The sequence below is a fragment of the Engystomops pustulosus genome, chromosome 1 (assembly GCF_040894005.1).
Source record: "Engystomops pustulosus chromosome 1, aEngPut4.maternal, whole genome shotgun sequence".
Lineage (NCBI taxonomy): Eukaryota > Metazoa > Chordata > Amphibia > Anura > Leptodactylidae > Engystomops > Engystomops pustulosus.
The window spans coordinates 181,488,425-181,512,022 of NC_092411.1; the positions used below are offsets into that span (position 1 = coordinate 181,488,425).

At 39.3% G+C, this 23,598-nt stretch overlaps 1 protein-coding gene across 1 annotated transcript in view; it reads left to right on the forward strand.

Annotated features, from left to right (window-relative positions):
• Window positions 1-20,710, forward strand: part of KCMF1 (potassium channel modulatory factor 1) — a 40,848-nt gene extending 20,138 nt beyond the window's left edge. The window contains exons 2-7 of the mRNA XM_072114362.1: window positions 6,876-7,043; window positions 8,282-8,421; window positions 12,887-12,988; window positions 13,878-14,052; window positions 17,025-17,307; window positions 18,506-20,710. Of these exons, the coding sequence (XP_071970463.1) occupies window positions 6,876-7,043; window positions 8,282-8,421; window positions 12,887-12,988; window positions 13,878-14,052; window positions 17,025-17,307; window positions 18,506-18,767 (1,130 nt within the window). The 3' untranslated portion in view covers window positions 18,768-20,710. The remainder of the gene's footprint in view (window positions 1-6,875; window positions 7,044-8,281; window positions 8,422-12,886; window positions 12,989-13,877; window positions 14,053-17,024; window positions 17,308-18,505) is intronic.
• The last annotated feature ends 2,888 nt before the right edge of the window (window positions 20,711-23,598 follow it).

The following is a 23,598-nucleotide window of genomic DNA, read 5'->3' on the forward strand; positions in this document are numbered from 1 at the left end:
CACACACACACACACAGCACAATACATGTCACACACTGACACTGCACACACACGCGCACACACACACACACAGCACAATACATGTCACACACTGACACTGCACACACACGCGCACACACACACACACAGCACAATACATGTCACACACTGACACTGCACACACACGCGCACACACACACACACAGCACAATACATGTCACACACTGACACTGCACACACACGCACACACACACACACAGCACAATACATGTCACACACTGACACTGCACACACACGCACACACACACAGCACAATACATGTCACACACTGACACTGCACACACACGCACACACACACACACAGCACAATACATGTCACACACTGACACTGCACACACACGCACACACACAGCACAATACATGTCACACACTGACACTGCACACACACACACACACACAGCACAATACATGTCACACACTGACACTGCACACACACACACACACACAGCACAATACATGTCACACACTGACACTGCACACACACACTGACAGTTACTTCTACACACTTACATCTTCAGAATAGATCCCAAATCCCCCAGGATATCAGTGGAGGGGTCTGTACAGAGGCTGCATAGGAAGCTCAGTGTCTGCTCTCTGAGCTGGATCCCGGCAGACATGAGCTTCAGCCCCTCCCCCCTCCTCACACAGTCGGCTGCTGCTGCTGGAGAGAGTGAAGGACAGCTACAGCAGCGCGAGGCTCAATCCCGGCAGACCTCGTGGTCATGTGACCGGAGCAACAACGGTATGTACACAATTACTGGCTCCGGTCACATGACCATCCTTCGGGCGTAAGTGTCTGCCAGGACTGAGGGAGGAGAGAAGCCCCAAGCTCATATATACACTCGGGGCTTTTTTAAATGAGTACATTTTTTGAACGCGATCTATGGATGCGGCTAGGGCCGCGAGCCAGATGCGGCCATCAAAAGAGCCACATCTGGCTCGCGAGCCATAGGTTCCCGACCCCTGCCTTAAAGTGAAAGTACAAATGAAAATGTTATCATCAGTTCATATCGGTTGTGTTCCTGGTAATGAGAAATGTTGTCATACATTTAAAATGCATGTACAGCAAGTGTGCCATAAATATTCAGCCGCCATTCTCCAAATCCTTGTGCGTTACAGGTAGTCATTGAAGATACAGTTACCTTCTTTCTGCAGCGTCACTATATAGTGCTCGGTGCGGCCGGAAACGGCTGCTCGAGCACTATTACTGGAGCGATGTGGCCGGAAGACAACCCCGGCGCACATCGCTCCATGAACTAGGCTGCGCGGCCGCGCACCCCTTCCTGCCCGGACGCGGCAAGAAGATAGAAGACTTAAATGAGTACAGGGTTTTTATTTTTTATCAAAAAGGGCAGTAAAAAGATTGTGGCGACTGGGGGCCAATAGTTAGTTATGAGGGGCAGCTTAGGAAATAATTAATTATGAGGGGCAGTCTAGTAATTAATGGAAAGGGGTCCCAGTATATTTAATAATTAATTGGGCCAATTTATAAAATGGTTCACAAGGGGTGCAGTATATTAAATAATTAATTGAGGGGGGTACCAGTGTATTAAGGATGCGGACACATGTACCTCTATTTATTTTTAAACTTTAGTCCGGCCCTCCAACGGTCTGAGGGGGACAGTGAACGGCCCCCTATGTAAAAAGTTTGGGAACCCCTGGGTTAGATTAAATAATGTGTTATCAGGATGGCATAAGATGCACTTTTATAGTGATGCACTTTTCACCAACTCACCTGCTGGTTTGACTGTTACTTGTCTTGCTTACCTATTTGGCAGGGTCAACTCATTTGCTTATGCTATGCTAAAGTTTACATGGGTTCCTGATGTAACTGTTTAAAAGTTCTTTCTTGTAAGCCTACATAAAGTAAGTGTGCTTAAAAAGGGATCTTTCCATGTCAGGGTTTGTTTATTCAGAATTTGTCCTTAAATTGAGTCAATGCAGTTTTAATAAAGGGAACCTATCAGCTGAAAGTGACCTAATAAATAACGACCAGTATGTTGTCAAGCAAATTAACTCCTTCCAGATACGATTTCTTTTATAACCCATTGTGATGGCAACATCCTGAAAATCCTCTTTTGAAGTGAGATCTAATATGGATGGATATAGTCAATGGGGTGGAGAGTGTAGCGCTAAAGTCAAGTTCTCCATTCCTTAGGGTGCCCCCTCCGCTATTATTGACATTGTGCACTAGACTTAAGGAGAGCCCATTAATGATGATCCTGGACATAAAGTGTGTCTCAATAAATTAGAATATCAGCAGAAATTTTTTTTTTTCAGCAATAATTCAAAAAGTGAAACTCGTATGTAAAGTCAATTTCATAGTGAACCTTTTCAAGTGTTTTTTATTTTTTTTATTTTAATGTTGATATTTATGGCTCACAGGCAAGGAAAACCCAAGTCAAATTTTAATATTATATACAGTGGGTTCAGAAGGTATTTAGACCCCTTTAACCCCTTAAGGACCAGGCCCTTTTTTGTTTTTGCATATTTTTCACTTTTCACTCCCCACCTTCAAACATCCATAACATGTACTGGGAAGCGGAAGAAAATCCAAATGCAGTAAAATTGGTGAAAGAATGCATTTGCAACATTTTCTTGTGGCCTTGGATTTTACGGCTTTTACTGTGCACCCCAAAAGACATCATCTTTATTCCTTCGGTTGGTACGATCACAGGGATACCAATAGATTTTATAATGTTTTCATACATTTACAAAAATGTAATCCTGTACAAAAAAAAGTTCTTCATTTTGCCATGTTCTGGCGCTTTTTCATACTTAAGTGTACGGAGCTGTGTGTGGTGTCATTTTTAATAAATGGTATGAAACAGACAGCCTCTGGACTGTGTGTGACCCGAGGCTGTCATAGCAACATGGAATGTGATACATGTAGCCCATGTCCTGGGTACGTCTTTGTGAGTTGGATCTCAGAGCGCTGCCTCCAGGAGCAGTCCACTCTTTGTGAATCTCCCCAAAATTTTTGAATGGCCCTTTCTTAACAACCGTATCAATACTGCGGTTATCCCAGTTGCCTGTACACCTTTTTCTACTACACTTTTTCCTTACATTCAACTTTCCATTAATAAACTACCATCTTTTTTTTTTTGCAACAACTTTTTGTGGCTTACCTTCCTTGTGGAGTGTAAAGTCAGTAGTCTTCCCCATGGTTGTGTCACCACCTACTGAACCAGACTAAGTTCTATTTCCCACATGCGAGGCTGATGCTATTTATTGTAAGCTTACCATGTCCAGCCTGAACACTTAGAGGCTAGTCTCTGAGCGTTCGGGACGGACATTAAAGCAAGGTCACAATGCAAGCCTGATGCAAGTAAATTTGCTAGTGGGAAATAGGCCTTAGTCTGGTCAGTAGGTGGTACGAGTCTAAGGCCTCTCACACAGCTGTATGCTCGCATGTGGGAGCATATACCCTCTCCATATCAAGTTGTGGTGCCAGGCTGTAAACGCAAGAAAAGTTAGAGCATGCCCTTTCCTTCTCCTGTGCATGGAACGGTATGGTGGAACACGTGTAGCTGGGCGCCATAGCAGTCTGGGGACGTATATCCGCCTGTGGATATACTTCCCCCACTATGGCAGTGTGAAAGGAGCCTAAGGAACCTAAGCTGTTGCTGGTGTTTTTGGTTAATTCTAATTTCCTGAGGTTGGAAAGATGCTTCCTAGTTATGCTCTAAGTTTTGTGTATATGGTAGCAGAATCATCCCTGCTTTTATAGCACCAGTTGGGGGAGGTGTTCAGCATGTGAAGGTCTTGGCTTTGGAAGAGTGGACGAAGTGTTATTATTGTTCTCATAACACATTACCTGCTAAGCAATAAAAAAATTGAAATTGGGATAGAGAAAAAGTTTGCAATGTTCTTAAGCCTTTCAGGACCAGGTTTTCCCAGTCTTTTGCGTTTCCTTTTTTAAAAAGTTTTTCCATTAACAATGCTTGTTGTCTGTGGGTCAAATTGTACTTCCTGGTGACAGCTTTGTATTGCCATATTCTGACACCCATAACTTTTTCATACATTGCTGTATGGAGTTGTGTAAGGAGGTTTTTCTGTGTTATTTTTACAGGATGCGCTATAATTGTATTACATTTTTACAACTGTGCAACCTTTTTTAATTTTTTTTTAAATTTGAATCTTTATTGGATGCAAAATGGTGAAATTATGAATATGTACAATTTTTCACCCCATGAGATAATAGGTTTTTGTATTTTGATAGGCTGAGAGGATACCCAACTTGTTGATGATTTTATCTGTTTATGTGTTTTATGCAGAGGTCAGTGTTTTGAAATTTAAGACTGTATTGGTGCTGAATGACTTTTCTGAGGGCTTCTTGGGGGCTTCCGTATGTCATGAAAACTAATCACTACCCCCTGATGTCAATATGGCAGCGTCCATTTGCTGGTGGTTTTAGATCCTGTGATTGGGTCTTCTCCGATTTGCAGCGATTAGTAGCAGGTGTGAAATACAGCTGTCACCTGCCCTATATGGAGAGGGCTTAGTCTGCCATTCCTCTCAATACACCATTGACAACCAGTCCTTTTAAGTTTTGAAGGGGTTAAATCGGCTCTTAATGTAGCGGCAGGTTAGCATCAAGTGCTACAAGATGCCAAGATACAGGAGCACTTGAGATGTTGCATTTGCAGATTTTGTAGCATAAGTAAAATATACGATAATTCTTGAATTTAAGGGGTAGGTCAATTAAACTCATGCTGCTATTCCTGTCCATAAAATGGCAGCAGATGAAGAGTCATGTGACTTCTAAGTGTCCATGATCAATTTATCATCCAGGACCTTAAAGGGAACCCGTCACCACTATTTTCACAAATACAGGTAGTGACAGGTTCCTATAGAGCTCTAGTAACTATCTGACACCCTGCTTGTAGCTAAAAATTATGCCCCTGAGATTCCCATATATTCAACTTTATAGTTTTATCTGGTAACTAAGCATGGCTACAGCGAGTCCAGGTGGGCGTGGCCTTCTCGGGCTGAATCCAGCAGCTCCTCCCTATCTCTGTATGCTGCTATAATGTCATGTGACCAGGGTGACATCATCGCAGGTCCTATAGCTTTTGTAGCATTAGGAGCTGTACACTAAGCATATATGTCATGAAATCACAGCATATTTTATCACATGAAATCACAGCAGGCTGCATGGAGAGGAGTAGAAGTCCATGGAGGCTGCTGTGATTGTTTTATGTGGTCAGATATGTACATGGGGTATAGTTTTCATATTAAGTAGCTCAAGGACCTTTGATGTCACTCTGGTCACATGACATTAGGCCACGCCCCCATGGACTAGCTCCAAAGCTGCATAGATACCAGGCAAGATTATAACTCTGATTTTATGGGGATCTGAGGGGAACAATTTTTAGCTAAAAGCAGGGTGTCAGATAGTTATTAGAGCTCTATGGGAACCTGCCACTACCTGTATTTGTGAAAATAGTGGTGACGGGTTCCCTTTAAAGGGTTTTAAGGTCCTGGACATTCATATTTAGCATTATTATTAATTATATCCTTTAAAAGAATGGTTTGTTTCTATGGGACCAAATGGTCCTGGTAAATCGCTGACAAAGCGCTTCACCCAGTCTCCAGAAGAGAAGTGCCGCTGCACTGCTCTCTCTCCTAACTGGGAGTGGAGGGTATGTAGTGGGTTTAGTAAATATAAGTTAAGAGCCAATGATGTGTTGTAGGGGGGGGGGGGGTAATGTAGCAGAGTTGTGTGTAGCAGAGTGTGTGTGTATATCTATCAGATTAATTAAATGTAAATTCAAAGTTGGGAATACCCCTTTTAATCTTGTAGTCTTGTTTACTATCATAAGGCCATGAAAGATAGAATGGTCATACTCTAAAGTTGGAGACAATGTGATGTGAGGTCCGTGGGTGCTTAGGTGCATATTGTATAAAAATTAGGAACGATGCTTATTCCAGAACTCAGAGTTCAAATTCTCCTTTGGTATTGATATTTTCATAGCTGAGCATCTGCTAATATACCAAACGGGACAGAGAGGTGTAAAACACCCCCCCAGTGGACATTGATGAATGCCTGACAGTATTGTGGCCACTGTAAAGTATGATAGAGGAGCGGTAATGCCATGGAGTTGTTACCACCACCGAAGGAATATAACATGTTGTACTACTGAAACACATTGTCTACCCTTCTAACCCTCCATACAGGATCTACCGTATTTCATGTGCTAGAGCATTTTAACATAATTTTTTGTGCTGAGATATGTTCATTGTTTATTGCCTGCTAAATATATTCACTTTATTTCAGCATTTTTATCATTTCTTTCCAGGTCTTTTTTTATATATCTATTAATATAATTTAAACTGCCAATGTATTATTTGGTTTCTTTGGTTTTTTGACATATGGCATAATTGGGCAACCTCCAAGCTATGGAGTAAGCTCCTTGCAGTAATGCCATATGCTTGTAGTGAACAGTGGCGCTATTTAGTTTAGCACTGTCATTGGTGGCATGAATACAAGTAAACAATACATTGTGTTGGATATGCCAGGTGGCACATGATCAACTTGGGCTTTTTTTTTTTGTTTGTTTCATGAAAGTCTGTGTATAGAATTCTGCAGTGGAGATAAACAATCGGAACCAGCATTATTGATGTCCACCCAAGATGTCTTGCGCATTATGGGTTGGGTCTACTTACTGTCTCTTGCATTGCCCTTGCTGGATAGATGAATTGTAGCTGTCTGAGAAAAGCAGCTGATCACCAGTGGCACTTTTGTGATAAGATTATCCATGAATACAATTTTAGATGTTTCTATTATGTTGTGATTTGTTTTTATTTCTAACCTATATGTTTCTATTCTACAGGTGTCAGCTGCGATGCATGTTTAAAAGGAAACTTCAGAGGCCGACGATACAAGTGCTTAATTTGCTACGACTACGATTTGTGTGCATCCTGCTATGAGAGTGGTGCAACAACGACAAGGCACACAACTGACCATCCAATGCAGTGCATATTGACAAGGGTAGACTTTGGTAAGAGTCCTTTCTATTCCTATTCATCCTTGTTAGGAATCCATAAATATCCATTCTCAGGCCCACTATATTTGAAGTGTGTGAATAATCGAACAATACTTTTGTTCCACAGTAACATATCGCCCACATACCAGGGTCCTTGCCCTTGGTTTATATTAAGACTTTAAGTCATTCATCCACTCTGCTTATCCATTTAAAGTATGTAGAACTGGTGTAGGACCATTTTTGTAGAAATGTGATGGGAGAACAGAACCCATGGCCCTCCCTATTGCAATCCATGGGAGTAGGGAGTGTCGCTCAGTCTTTGGGCATACATGAAGGACTGGAGGGGCAGCCCCCTCTGTATGGCCATCCACGATAAGAAACATTCCTGGGTGACTCCTGGAACAGATTCCAACAAATCTTTGGCTCGGAAGAGTTTCTGCGCGGTCTTTGTATTTCACAGATTAAGTTTGAGTCCTTCCAGTTGGTGATCCCTCACAAAGCGGACAGCCTAGGCATAGTACCAAGGAGCGTCCCAGTTGTAAGGGAAGGAGCTGTCTTACTTGTCCCAGCTGAGACCCCGCTGATGATGTGGGATTAAAACCAAACCAGTTTATCTATTCCAGGAGGAACAGATTCCCAGCTGGTTTGGTGTGACTGAGAGGCTTTTGACTTGGGTCGGGAAGTAAGAGTTCTTCTTATGGAGACTGCAAATTAAGGCCACAGTGTAGACCCAACTGGGTTGAAACAGTGCTGTCTACAGTTGGGAATCTGTTACTTCTGGAATAGATATACTGGTTTGGTTTTAACCACACATCATGTCATTAGGCTTCCTGAAGGTCATGCTTGATGTCAAGATAGCTGTCTTATAAGGTAGACAAAGTAGGTGTGGTTTTCCCTATCCCATCCTGGAAAACTTTGCATATTTTCCTAGAATCCCCTAGTGGAGCATCAATGGCTATAAGTCTCCACACGCCTACATGGGGGCCTGAATTGGTAGTCTCTGTAAGGAGAACTATTACTTCCCTCCCTCTATCTTCAACAGTCCTTCTAATATTGTGCATGCAACCATTTGGTAGGTGTGGTCCCCTTGTAATCAGCATGTAATCCCCTATTAAGTGCATATAACAAGTGTAAAACAATATCCAGGCATTGACATATATTGAAAACCTAATGGACAATATGTGCATGTGGGTGGGAAAACAAAACAAAGATCAATAGAATATATTTTAAATAGTCATTTATTTTCTTTACAGATTTATACTATGGTGGGGAGGCTTTCTCCGTCGAGCAGCCACAGTCTTTTACTTGTCCTTATTGTGGCAAAATGGGTTATACCGAGACCTCTCTACAAGAGCATGTGACATCAGAGCACGCAGAAACCTCAACAGAAGTGGTAAGCTTTTATGTGAGACAATACAGGCGGTCCCCTACTTAAGGACACCCGACTTACAGACAACCCATAGTTACAGACAGACCCCTCTGCCCACTGTGACCTCTGGTGAAGCTCTCTGGATGCTTTAAAATAGTCCCAGATTGCAATAATCAGCTTAAAATTGTCTGCAATGAAGCTTTATTGATAATTCTTGGTCCTGTTACAGCAAAAAAATTTGAAACTCCAATTGTCACTGGGGCAAAAAAAAAAAATTGTCGGGAACTACAATGATAAAATATACAGTTTCGACTTACATACAAATTCAACTTAAGAACAAACCTGCAGTCCCTATCTTGTATGTAACCCGGGGACTGCCTGTACTGTATTCACTTATCAGAACATTGAGCCTTTTTCCCTTTTCTGGAGAATTAAGTCTGTGTTATGGGGTTCCTCTATTAATTGTTTTAGAAATGTATTAATAAATTGAGAACTGGTCACAATCTGACACTCTCTCCACTGGTTAGATATTGTCAGTACATGAGATACACACTCAACTGGTAATTCCCACATGCTCATTTTATTTCCACAGTTTTTAGGCTACATGTACATGAATGTAAAATTTGCCCGTGTGTTATCCTATGATTCAATGGATTGCTCATGAGCAGAGGTTTTTCATGTAGGTAGGCTTAGGTGTAGTAAAACATAGACATAGTTTGGGCTAGTTTCAAATCGCATTTAATGTACAGAAATTGCTTTTAAAAATTATCACTCCACAAAACAAGTCAGAATTCAGAAGTATGCAGTTTCAAATGATTGATCTCACCACACAGGAAATTTTTTTGGGATCAAAATGCATTCCCTACAAGGAATTCTCATGGCTTCTCTTACTGTGCACTGACTTTTCTGAAATGCTATAATCTGCTGTATCAGATTTGTTATCTTCTCTGGTGGTAAGAAGGACATTTGCTGAATTGAATCCAACAATGTTCCTAAAAAGACTACCTTCGTACTTGGAGTTAGTTTGGATTTCTCCAAATTGACTATCCATCCTAATTGTTGTAAGGTTATTATCGTGACATCCCTGTGATGTATTAGTTCTTGTTTTGAACTGGCCACCACTAACAAATCGTCCAGATAGGGAATGACTAATATTCCTTTTTTCCTGAGGAATGCTATCACTTTGACCATAAGTTTTGTGAACGTCCTTGGGGCCGAAGATATCCCAAAAGGCAGCGCCTTGTACTGAAATTGGACTTCCTCTCCTCTGGGCGATAGTACTGCGAACCTGAGGAATTTTTGTGAGGCTGAATGTATTGGCACGTGGTAGTATGCATCTCTTAGATCTATCGTACACATGAAAGCTCCCGGTTGGATCAGGACAGCTGCTGAGTTTACTGTTTCCATCTTGAATTTCCGGTAGCGTACATATCTGTTCAGGTTTTTCAGATTGCAAATCATCCTGAATGTACCGTTTTTTTTTTTTTTTTATATCAAAAACAGGGGAAAGTAGTGTCCTTCCCTTTGATGTTCCTGAGCCACAGGGATGATCACGTCTAACTGGATCAATTTTTGTATCTCTGACCATAGTAGGAGAGATTTTCTGAGAGTTGTTCTGTCAAGACAAACTTTCTGGGAGGGAGAGAGGTTAGCTCTATACGGTAACCTTCTTGAAGAATACTTAATATCCAGGGATTCGATGTATCTTGTTCCCACTGTGAATGGAATTTTAACAATCTTCCTCCCACTCTGGCGTCATTGTTTTCTGTATGCTGGGGTAGAATTACTGGTACTAAGGAGGAACCCTCTTCCTCTTCCTCCTTTAGGGTAGCTCCACCTGCCCTGCTTGCCTTTCCCTCTGTAGGACTGCTTCCTATCCTTGGAGTCCCGAAAGGGCTGTTTCCTTAGATTACTTCTTGATTCTGGAAAGCCTTTCTTCCTATCCGCCGCTTTTTCTAGAAGCGTGTCTAATTCAGATCCGAATAGATATTCTCCTTCGACGGGAATACCACATAGTTTTGACTTTGATTTGAAATCTCCAGTCCATTGGCGAAGCCAAAGTGACCTCCTGACTGAATTAGATAGTGCCCCTTCTTTGGCGCTAATTCTTACTCCTTCTGCTGAGGCGTCTGCGATGAAAGCTACAGCCGCTCTCAATGTGGGGAAGGTACTTAACAGCATTTCCCAAGGACTTCCATCTCTGACGTGATTTTCTAATTCGGTTATCCAGTGGAAGAGAGTACGAGCCATGGATGTTGTGGCGATATTGGATTAACGTGGCACACTCCCATGTCTTTTTTAGAAGACTGTCCGCTTTCCTATCTAAGGGATCCTCTAGTTGGATTGCGTATTCGAATGGTAGGTCCTTTTTTTGGTAATTTTTGTGACCTGGATGTCTACTTTAGGCGTAGAATTCCAAATTTTGGTTTCAGATTCGTCAAATGAAAGACTGTTTTTAAATTCTTTAGAAATGGAGATCCTGTTTTCTGGCTCTCCATTCTTCCAGTATTAACACCTTGAGGGTGTTGTTGATTGGGAACACGCGTCTCTTTTTGACTTTACGGAGTCCGAATAGCTCATCCTGAATAGTCTTGGTCTCTTCTACTTCTTCTATCTTGAGGGTATCCCGCATAGCTCTCAAAAGTGGTTCTAGATCTTCGGTTGCCAGTAGATATCTAGATTCCATCTTACTTGCTGAATTTGAAGGGCCTGGATTCATATCTACGGATTCCTTAGTTCCAGTTCCTTCTGAGTCTGATGCTGAATCCGACATGGATTCTATAATCCTTTGTCTTTTATGTGAAGGTCTCTGATAAAGTTACGCATTTCATCTACGAACGAGGCTCTTTCCTCTCTGAGTAAATTATCCACACAATTCTTGCAAACTGGTTTTTTGTAATCAGTAGGGAGTTTTTCTTTGTGCTCGACTGATCTTTGTCCTTAGGTCTCCCTTTATCCTTCTCCTTTTCCCTGGGATCCTACCAAGGAGAAAGAATAGTTAGTCCTTAATCGGACACCTCATGTGATGATATGGGGATATGTGGGTGACCCACCACCCTATCCCTAAATGACCCCACTTACAGGGTTCAAGGATATGAGGTCCAGGCCCGAAGCCTCCATATACCCAATCGTGGGACTACTGGTATCAGCAAGCCTAAACATTAACAAAAATGCATGATAGCCTCTGACATCAATACAATGTGGTGTATAAGTGAAAGAGTACCTTGATGTAGCTCGAGTAAAGGATACACTGCACAAGATTCTAAAGGAAACATACACATGGATATAGATATATATCGTATATGGCACAATTGATCCAAACATATAGCATATGACCGACCTTAACGGCTGGGAAATGCCTAGAATAGAGTCTGATCTCGGAAGCACCTGGGTCAGGGCTGTCATACGATCGTTAGACCTCAGATCAACGTGAATACCTCGCTTTTTGAATCTTACCGCTCCACGCTCCTGCTTCCGGGTCGCGCCATCGTGACGTCACATCCGGCTCCGTCATTTCCGGTGGATGTCAAGGGGACAAGTCCCTGCGCCTCCTATAATCCCAACTACTGGGGATGAGGAGAGAACTTCTATCTACTCCCTGCCCTGTGTAGGGACAGGAAGCCACTGGAGTACGGATGCCTTGGTGGGATATTTAACCTCTCTGCTTCCTGTCCCTACAGAGGTGAAGGGTCATCCTCCAGTTGGGGCCGTCATGGGGGACGCTATGGAAAAACAGATTAGCAAAGCCCAGAAATAAATTTTCTGAAAACAAAAATTAATAGGATACAAAATACCTTTTGTTCTAGGGCCATTTTTGAAACCCTTTTGAGTCCTTTTTTTTTTTCTTTTTTATAGCACTAACTCTCTTCTGCTGTTGTCTCCTCATATATAATGAAGAGACATTGTAACTACCATAACATAGTTTTGGATTGGGTGTCCATTCCTTTGATCATATCTCTTAACTGTTGGGAATCTCTACGGCACAGCTTGATTTTTGTTACATGTATCTGAAGTAAAAGTCAATGTATTCTGATGATTAACTAGTTTTAGGGGATATACCAAGTACTATAGGGCAAGTAACCCTTGGAGTAAGAGAGGAATGCCACAATATATAGTTATAAGAAAAAAAATTCACCAGAATTGTTACTGTAAATATTTATTGCAAATTCAATCGACATACAAATACCTTTATTGTAAGCCTTTTCTATATTACCTCGGTTTCTTTCATGTAACTGACAATCTACTGTTAGAGATTGGAATCCAGTAAGTAAATTGTTGTACAAAATAGCAGACGCTGTAAACTGGAGCATCAGGTTCTGTAAAATATATGTAAGGATGTGGAGTAAGACTGTTGACTCTGGTGTTGAGTACCCATGGATACTTGTCAACAAAGGGCCTAACCATATTCATTGACACAATACTGAAGATCGCAATCTGTCATGCTTTATTATAGGCCTGTCCACTTTTATAACTGCTTGTATCTTTTCAGATTTGCCCAATATGTGCAGCGTTACCAGGAGGAGATCCAAATCACGTCACAGATGACTTTGCTGCCCACCTTACACTTGAACACAGAGCTCCCAGGGATCTAATATCCTTTTTTTTCATTGCATTTCCACATTTTTATTAACCCTGAAAATTAACCCACAAATTATGTATGAATATATTGTAGCAAAGTTCTAACGTGTTTTGTTTAGTATAATGAAGGTTATGATATTTTATTGGTTATAACTGGAGAGAGTAATTTACATGTTTGCTTCTTATCTGCAATAGCAGTCATTTTCTGAATTTATTCCCTTACACTTTGAATATGTGGTCAGAGTGAGAATCATTATTTTTCTATTTTTTGTTTTGCCTCATAAAGGAAATCTACCAATGATTCTAACTTTATTAACCATTCATGTCTTTTTTGTTTTGTATATGTTATCCCGTGTTCTGTAATGAGTCTCTGAATATGATGCCACTAAAAAAAATTGATTTATTTACAAGCTTTAAGCCCATTTCCCATGAGCAAGTTTGGTCCAAGACTCCTACCCTTACTGCTTACAGGATTTCTCAGACCAAAACTAGAGACATAGAACTGAACTTGGCATGCCTGTTCTGCATGGCGACAGTTCCTCTGACTGAACTCGCTAGTGGGGAACAGGATTTAGAGATGTAACTTATACACCCAGAGATCTGTCATTTTAAAGAAAATGACTTTTTCCTTATGAAAGGGGTCTTCTTAGTTCACCATTCATGGGGCCATATATATTTTTCTCTTTCTACACTTCTTGGTTTTATTCATTTTACTGGTAATCTCCAAAATGCTTTCTCTAATGGCTGCTGTCTCAAATTTTTAAAATATGACAATAAAGCCTAAAAAATTTAGTATTAAGCAGAAATATTTAACAGTTTTAATAGAAAGTCGTGAACAATTTGAAGTTTAAATGTATGTTTAAATCATCGTTTGGACATTGATTTTCTTAACTATGGCTTATGATGAATCCAGTGGAGTTCGACACGTACGAAGGATGTTTCACCCCGGTCGAGGTTTGGGTGGTCCACGAGCTCGTAGATCAAACATGCACTTTACTAGCAGTTCCACTGGAGGGCTTTCATCCTCGCAGAGCTCTTACTCGCCAAGCAATAGGGAGGCCATGGATCCTATAGCTGGTAGGATGTTTTAACAAAAAATATAATTAGAGATATTCCAAGTTCTGTAAATCATTTTCTAACTTAGGGCTAACAAGCGTAATGGGGATTGATGCACCATTTGCGGACGGATATCGGTCCCCATTGACGCCTATGGCGCCTGGTCACGGGACAGTGAGCACGCTGTCTAACTGCACAGTGACCATGCACGGAGAAATATATGGGCTTTCTCTCTGGCAGTTCTTACTTCCCTATTTACAGCCTGGCACCCCAAAGTGGCTTATTTTACTGTACCCTACGTGTACCTTGCAATCCATATCTGAGGAATGTCTGTTACCGAGACCGAAGTGCCAAGTTTTTATTTGAAATTATGACTTTTAATGGGCTGGTATACTTGAGCACCATTTTAGTACACTAAGTGGAGTGACGTGCAGTCCCATACTACATGTCCTATATTTTACAGTGTTGCAGCCCCAGGCCATGTGCCGCTTTATGGAGAGGTGTGAACCTGCGGGTGGGCGAGTACATATTCTTCTGAATGTACCCTTACCATTAATATTAGTCTCTCACAGTTTTCAAGAACTCCACTTGCTATTCAATAGGATCTATCATTTTTTATCTTCAGGGAATAGGAACTAATAATGAAACTTGAGTGTGGTAAAGATCGAAGCAGCTGTCCTTTCCCATAACCCAGGCTGATTTTTATCTGCTGGAAGTAAACAATCAAGACTTCTATAGTCTGACAACAAGCAGAGATCTTGTTATTTATTGGAACAGAAAATATTGAAAAACCCGCCTTATACAAAAAGTAATAGCTGATCTTGAATGCTGCTTTTAGGTTCTTAATTCTTTAACAATCGATATAGAATCGGTATAATTGCTAAAACTCAGCATTAACCCTTTCACGACCCGTGGTGTTAATCGCACGTCACGGGTCGGCTTCCGTAGCCATATCACAGCAAATGCTTACCGGTAGCACCGATTGCGGGTGTTAACACACACATCACTGCCAGCAAAGCTGCCAGCAGCTTCAAAAAGATGGCGCCTGCATCTTGTTGGAGATTGTCACTCCTGTAAAGTTATCGGGGAGAGGCGATCCGTTGCTATGACAGCCTTGGCTGTTCCAAAGACCCGAGGCTTTCTCTTTTCATTTCATCGAATACAATGTGTAATTTGCACATTATAATCAATGAGGAGGAAAATCCCAGTAGTATGGCAGTATATGGTAGGATCAATCGGACAACCTAGGGCAGTGGTGGCGAACCTATGGCACGGGTACCGGAGGTGGTACTTAGAGCCCTCTCTATGGGCACCCGTGCCATCACCCCAGGGCAGAGGACTCAAGGCCTCTTGCAGTCCCAGGCAGCCCAGGACCCTAGAAGGAAGCTACATTGATATTCCAAACTTCTTGTCGTTCTTTCTACTGTATTGGTGTCCTTAGATACCCATACAATCCAAACCTGTGACACAGTACAGACTAATAAGTTACTACTTAAATTGTCGCATTGGCACTTCGCGAAAAAAAATACATGGGTTTTGGTTGTAGTTTGGGCACTTGGTGTCTAAAAGGTTTGCCATGACTGACCTAGTGTTAAAGTACCCTAGGGAGTCTGAAAAATAGTAAAAGTAAAAATAAGAGAGTTTAAAAAAAAAAAACGAATTAAAAAAACCTAAAAATTCAAATCACCCCCCTTTCCCTGTATAAATATAAATAAACAGTAAAAATCACAAACGCATTGGGTATCGCCACATCTGAAAATGCCCATTCTATCAAAATATAATATCGTTTTTTCCCTGTTTAACCCCGTAACGGAAAATAAAGCCCAAAGTTGATAATGACACTTTAAAAAAAAAAAAAAAAAGTATATAAAATATAAAAAAATACAAAAAAAATCAGTGATCAAAAGGTCGTACAGTCCTAAAAATTGTAGCATTGAAAACTTCATCAAAAATCGCAAAAAAGATGCCACCCACAGCTCTGTACACCAAAGTAGAAGAAAAGTTATTAGTGCCAGAAGATGGCAAAAGGGCGAGGTCCTTAAAGGGTTAAGCGGGTTGCGCACAAGTGTCTTTGTTCTGATGGCACCTGAACTGATATGTCTAATACAGTTCAACTTCTCTGCCTTTGGACTGCGAAATCTGCATAAGGGTTCGTTCACATAGTTGCTTTTTCAGATGCAGTTTTCAATATCCAAACCAGGTGTGGAGTAAAATAGAGGAGATTTTCATCTGTTATGATCCACACCTGCTTTTGGCTTCAAAAACTGCACATGCAGTGAGTTTGCTGGCACAAACTTAGGCCAAATGTAGATAATAATCTTTATTTATATAGCGCCATTAAATTCTGTTGCGCTTTACAAATGTGCTTTTAGTTTTTTTTTAAAAAAAAAAGTTGTAAAGTAATCTATCCTATTGATTCATTTTTTTTTCAGATTCACAAGTAAAAAAAATAACTGATCCTTTCACTGTCTTTTTTTTCACTGTAGTTTTTTAAATGTAGATTTAAAATGTAAAAAAAAAAAAATCTGTGTTCATTGAGCACCTTCACCATGCTACAGATTTGTTGTAATGTTTGGGGTTTGTGTAGCAGGTACCTTTTCGGCAAACCCTATTCAGAAGAATTTCACCAGCTCAGAAATTATGGGTACAAATCTGCCACTTAACAGCAGCTTTTATCATTTACTACAGTTGGGGTTTATATAACATAGATTGGCAATTTACCGTATATTCTCGAGTGTAAGCCGACCCAAGTATAAGCCGAGGCCCCTAATTTTACCACAATAACCTGGTAAAACCTATATTTTTTTTACTCAAGTATAAACCGAGTTTTGGTTTTCAGCACATTTCTTTTTTGCTGAAAAACTAGGTTTATACACGAGTATATATGGTATTTATAACCTAGATTTACAAAAGAAACTGTGGTTTGAGGATTTTTGGATGTGTTTGTAATTAACATCACATGATTTCATGGTGATATATTTTTATTTCCGCAGAGTTATTATCCCAATTATCAGGGGTGAGGCGCTCAACAGGTGGTCAGCTTAACTCTTCGGGTCCGTCTGCCTCTCAGTTGCAGCAGCTTCAGATGCAGTTACAGCTAGAGAGGCAGCAGGCGCAGGCAGCACGGCAACAATTAGAAACGGCACGCAACGCCACTAGGCGCAACAATGCAAGCAGTGTCACAACCACCATCACCCAATCCACAGCAGCAACCAACACATCCAATACGGAAAACAATCAGCAAACAATACAAAACTCACAGTTTCTTCTCACAAGGTATGGATCCTTTACAAGCAGCATGTATATGAGCTACATTTTTAAATTCTCAGCATTCATTTAACTGGTGTCATTTACTTGTTGTTCTTTTATATACCACCTTTAGCTAGATGCCCTCATTTTAAAGGGCTCTGTCATGGTGACACATTAACCTTCAAGGCAAATATTTTCTTCATATGCTAAAAAGAACAGGCCTGACCTATATTGTTACAAAAATTTGAATTCTCTGCTTGGGGTTTAACAACTAAAGAATGTTCCTATCCAGCTCTGCATCCTTTCCGTTTGTCAAATATAAACCTGGATTAGACAGTATCAAAATGCACCTAATCCATTATAGTGGCTGATGTCATCTGATGCATTTTTTTATTATTATTATTTTTTTTTTTTTAGAATCCTTAGCTAACCCTTTGAAGGACAAGCCTTTCCATTAAACTCTCTGGTTTAGAACAGCCTATCCGAACCTAAAAACGGAAGGTTTATGAAAGGTCTTCAGATCCCCAATGGACCTTCTGTTACCTACGATTACATTTTTACATAATTTTTTTTTTTAAAGCGGACCTGTCACTGCGGAAAACCCACCCACCAAATGTGCCCCCCATAATCTTCCTCCCAGCCCCTTTCTCCCTAGCACATTTTTTTTTTTTTTTAACTTTATGTGCAGTAAATTGATTTAAAACGATCCGTCCTCTTACCAAATAAGAGGTCAGATCGTGTATCGCCGTGACAGGTGACAGTTTTTTTTTCAACTTTCCTAAAGAAAAAGAACAAGAGGTCATACCAACACAATCGAGGTTGAGAACAATAAATATATGGCAATAGGCTTCGCTGTAGGAAATAAAAGCCAACCAACAGTTATAAGTATATTACATTTACAAGTTAAGGACTTCTGTGCCATGTTACCCCAAATATAAAGAATAACACTGATGGCAGAGGAATGGTAAACTTCGATAAAAGAGCACCTTCAGTTACAAATAGAGAAGATTTACACTGTGGCCACTCTGATCTTGGATAAAGACACTACACTTATGATCCACATGGAACTTTGGTTATCAGACACTTTTTTTGTAGCATCTGCCTTTTCTTGTATTATGAGACCTCCTGGTACCAAATTATATTTCTGATCTTCTTTATGTATTCTGTAATTATATTTCTGCACCGCTTTTTTGGACTTAATTATTCTAATTTAAACTATTTGCAGGTTGAACGACCCCAAGATGACGGAAGCTGAACGACAGTCATTAGAAAGTGAAAGGGCCGATCGTAGCCTGTTCGTTCAAGAGTTGCTGCTTTCTACATTGATGCAGGAAGAAAGCTCCTCCTCAGATGAGGATGAGCGAGGGGAAATAGCTGATTTTGGGGCAATGGGTTGTGTAGATATAATGCCTTTAGATGTTGCTTTAGAAAACTTAAATCTAAAAGAGAGCAATAAAGGAAACGAGCCTCCGCCACCTCCTCTTTGATGACATCCCTCTTTGCAGACAATGTCCTCTGTGCTGTAACTGCCAATGAAAGTGGACAAACAACTATCTTTGGGTTTGTTTTGGTGATTGTAATTTCCGGTCTGTCACTCTTGTTACATTGTGTACATTCAAAAAAAAAAAAGTTAAAAAAAGTAAAAAAAAAAATGGAGACAGAGGCAAATATATATGACAAAATCACTTAACTAATTTTTACTTCTAGCAGATATACATAGGTAGCAGTACCAGAGGCAGCTGTCTGCTTCCTGTACCCTTGACGTAAAACAAAAAAACCCTTAAAATTAAAGCTCTTCTAATCTCCCAAACTGAAAGAGGAAAACAAAGTATATGGAAAATCTCTAATGAAGCTGCTGTGTGTATTTATGAATATTAATTAATAAAACTGCTTGGATGGTTTACCATAACTACTGCATGAGGTTTTTTGCAGCGTGCATGAGGTTTAGTGACATTGTCATTAAGAAAAGTAAAACTGGCTTAAATTTTAAGACTATATTAAGCCATAAATCCCAAAGCTTTCCTAAACATTATTCAAAAGGTTACAGCACTTGACGACATGCACAGTTACCCTAGATTATGGCTTTGGATCTTTTGAATAATGTGTCACTGATTTTTTTTTTTTTTTTTTTTTTAATATGCAAATTCGGAAGTGGCATTAACTTAATGTTTACCATTAATTAAATTGCATACACACAATGGTAAGAAAGTACAGCTTTGCTCTTAAAAGGAATATATTGTTCACTTTCGGACAATATTTAGTATCTGAGATCCCATTGACTAGCGTAAACCAAATGTTTAGTGTTATCTAAAGGGATGAAGTTAGAAATAATGATCCCAAAAAGCCTTTGACTTTTTTTATGAAATGACATTACAGTTAACCCACTATTTGAAATTGCACAATTTGTGATCCCTCAAACCAATCTTGTTCTGTGTTTCAAGGTTTTTGTTTGCTTATTTTCATTATTTTTTATGTGGTTGTTTATTAAAAAAAAAGTACAAAAAACAAAGTTTTCAACTGTTAAACTTGTTTTATCCAGGTGTAGGCGAATTCCTTTAAATGCTGTTTAAAAACAAGTTAGCCCAGATTATGTTGTCTTAGTTTTAAAGAAGCCTTTTTCACATTCTTAATTGTTTTTTTTCTGAATTCTCTTATTTATGTATTTGCTTAATAGTTTGCAGAGACTTGTCCGCAAAAGGAGAGCTTGAGAACCCCCAACAGATTTTTTCAATATACTATACGTAATTCCTAATGCTAATGTTAGCACTTTTTTATTTATTGTTTATGATTATTCTTTCGGCAGCCTTTGATTAAAATCATGCCACCTACATGCCTATACTATTAATCCTATTTGTAAAAATATGTACAGTGTTTTTTTTTTTTGTGCATAGACTTTCATAAAGGGCCTGACACAGTGGGTAGAAGTTTGTTTTTTGTTTGTTTTTTTTTGTTTTGTTTTGCAATGTAAATTTAGAATCTAAAGACAATAAAAAAGAAAAGAGTACGCACAGCTTTCTGATGACTTTACAGATATACTATTACTTCATCATGTTTGCTCCTCTCCCTCACTTTATTTCAAATTGGTCCTTTTTTGCATCGTCTCATTGTATACAATATAAAAAACAAGAACATTGCTGTATGTATATCGCAGTAACAGTGGGAGCTTGTGATTGTTTCCCCTCACTTGTGCCCCAATCTTATATATTTCTTCTCAACTAGCACTTGAATGTTTTATCCCATCGATGAAAGGTATATGGTGCTAAAAGGGTTAAAAGGAGTTACCCTTTAGTTACTGTAGTTGTTTTATATTTTGTTGAGGATTTCTTCAAAAAATTTACCACATCTTTTTAAGCTGTAGTCTTTTCAAACACATTCTGCACATCACAGCTTCTCATTCAGTTCAATAAAGTATTTTCAAGACTGTTTCCCACTTGAGTTTCTTTTCAATTATTTAATAGAAAATTTGGCTGTAGCTAACTTTTTATCTTTAGCTTACTGTTTTGATGTATATAAGGGAAGATTCATCCCACCTACAAATTGTTCTGTGGCGGGTCAATCTTCATTATATGGCGTGATGTTAGTGACCCAGAACGTTTAAAATCCACATTAGTCCTTCTCATAATTATACATTATGGTAAAATTGAAATCTGCTCCAATATATATGGATAAGTCACGGGAGCAGAAGAAATTGGGAATCTTCTGAAGGTTCTGACATTTTTGAGAGCTTCAAGGTTTTTCATGCAGAAGCCAAAAATATATATATATATTTTATTATTTCCTTGGTTTAGAATGTATGTTACTGTAAGCATTTGTAGACTTGGCTAAATAAAATGTTTGTTTTTCCATCTAAATACATTTTAGGACAACACTTTATGTATAGTACATTTTCTTCTTCATAGATTACTATTTAGAACCATATTGAAAAGCAACTGGATGTAGGCTGCATTGACACAACTATGAATTCTATGAAGTTTCCATTTGTGATAGTGTGTGAGTTTTATACATGCCCCAGCAGATGATGCGGAATCTCAGAATTCAGGTGGCATGATTTGATTTGTGCCATGGTTTGATCTCCTGTAGAGAGCAGAGTCCTGTGGACAGAACTAGATTGGAATTACATAGACATTTTCCAATGCTGTAGTCAAGTGGGAGGGGCTTTTATTGTAATAAATGGCATGGGGAGGGCAGTTTACTTTCCACTAGCCCAATACTTCACTTGTCTGACATCTGTTGTTGGGGTAGAGTAATCCTCATTAGATAGTTGAACCTGCAGACATAATGTATACAAATTTTTTGCCCCTATGTTAGATCTTTTGTCACAATCCTGGTGCACAATCCACTCTAATCTCAGTCAATGTAACTTACACAAGCGAATATATTGGCAGATATTTATTTATACAGCCTTTATTATAATAGTTATATGAAGTTGCTGGGTAAGTTTTAATGAATTCTTTAATTACGTTTTTTTTGTCCTTCCTGAGAGAGATTGAATACACTTATAGGGTTTATAATTCCTACCTTCATATAACTGTTACTTGTCTGCCAAAAAAGGGTATAAAGAGACATGATACTATACAGTATATCCCCACTTTTATGGAGCCAGATTATGACTCCTGTAAAAGTCCAAGTACCTGTAAAGTCTTACATTTTGGTTATTGAATGAATGGCATTTTTGGGGTAGTCCACTGGTAGTCTAATGAGTACCAGGTTTCTTTCTGATATAAGGTAGGATTTGACATGGATATTCTGCAGTTTTGTCCTTTATGGCACACATATCGAACTGCTCATTTTTTTTTTATCTTCTCCTTTGAACAAAAGGGTAATAACAATTCTATAGTTATCAGTGTTTGTTATGGTATTGATGCTAAAAACATATAGCTAGAATGATGTCCTAGCTCATGTGACCAGAGGACATTGTCATGTCACCCACAATACACCAGCTTTTTCACAGTTTTAAGGCATGATGCTTCAGGTTTATTTTGTCTGTTTTAACCCTTGGAGCTTGGACACGTAGCTGTCTGTATTTGGGACTAGATTGGTGGCCAACATTGGAGTATCATGAATGTGTTCTATAAAACAGCTGTTTATAGGATGGTATAAAGATTTCTAGTTTCTTGTGGCAATGCTAACACTTCATTCTAGAAAGACACAGGGGGAGATTGATCTCCCTGCCCTCCACTGGATGCATCTGCAGGTTGCTTTATTAGCTGTCTGAACAGTCACAGCCTGGCAGTTCGCTTCACCCTGGAATTATTTCAGGGCTTTTTACATCAGAAAACTGGCTTAAGTTCAGCTAACTTAATGTCTGAACGTAAGCAAGTGATACATAAATATCCCTATCGTCAATCTTCATCTTGCATACATTCCCTTTCATAAACATATGCTGAAGCCCAAAACATTTGGTAATCATTTGACATGTTGAGTTGGGTACATGACAGCTGAGGAGAATAAGTGTCCATGCTTTGTGAAGTGGAAAAATGTAAATCTAATTTTCTTTTCATTTTACTAAACTAACCCTATAACAAAAGTATTCAACTTTCTAGGAATACAGCTATCTATACTTTACTTTTATGTATTCTGTGTACAACTCCTGATTCCCACTTACACTCACGTGATCTATATGTAACCCATTGTACTTGATCACTTGAATGGCTTTTCTGTATATAATTCTGAACTAATATGTGTTTGTCATTCATAAACCTGTATAGACTGTAAGCTCCCTGGGGCAGGGAACTGCCTTATGTGTCTTCATTTCTCTGTGAATATACTTGTACATTACTCCCTTTACTGTATTCCTGTAAATTTTGCTATATAAATAAAACTGTACATACACACAAAAACACACATATATACAACATAAAATATATTTATTAAAAGTAAATGATTTTTCCCTGTGGCTTTCTCCTCAGACGTAGTGTTACCATTTGGTATTGGTTTATTTCACCAGTCCATCTATTAAGGGGGATCGTAAAATAAAACTTGTCAACAAGTGTTGTTGGATACAGCCTATTGTTCCCATTTAGCAGCCATTTCAGCCTTGCTATATTGAACAATGTTCTACAATTAAATTGTTCCTCTACAGTTCTCATGATGACTATATTTCCCACCAAAAGGCAAGTAGACTGCCCCCTAGTCTCTTGCATCACTTTTAATCTTCTGGTAGAAGATCCTTTCTAACTGGAGATGCAGTTTAAGTTGTTGACTTAATCTCTGCCTTCATGATCACCACTTTATTAAAGTATATCTCACCAAAATGCTTATTTTCATTGTTTTTGCATCAGTAATTGTAGAATAATCTGCACTGTGCAACTGTAAGTT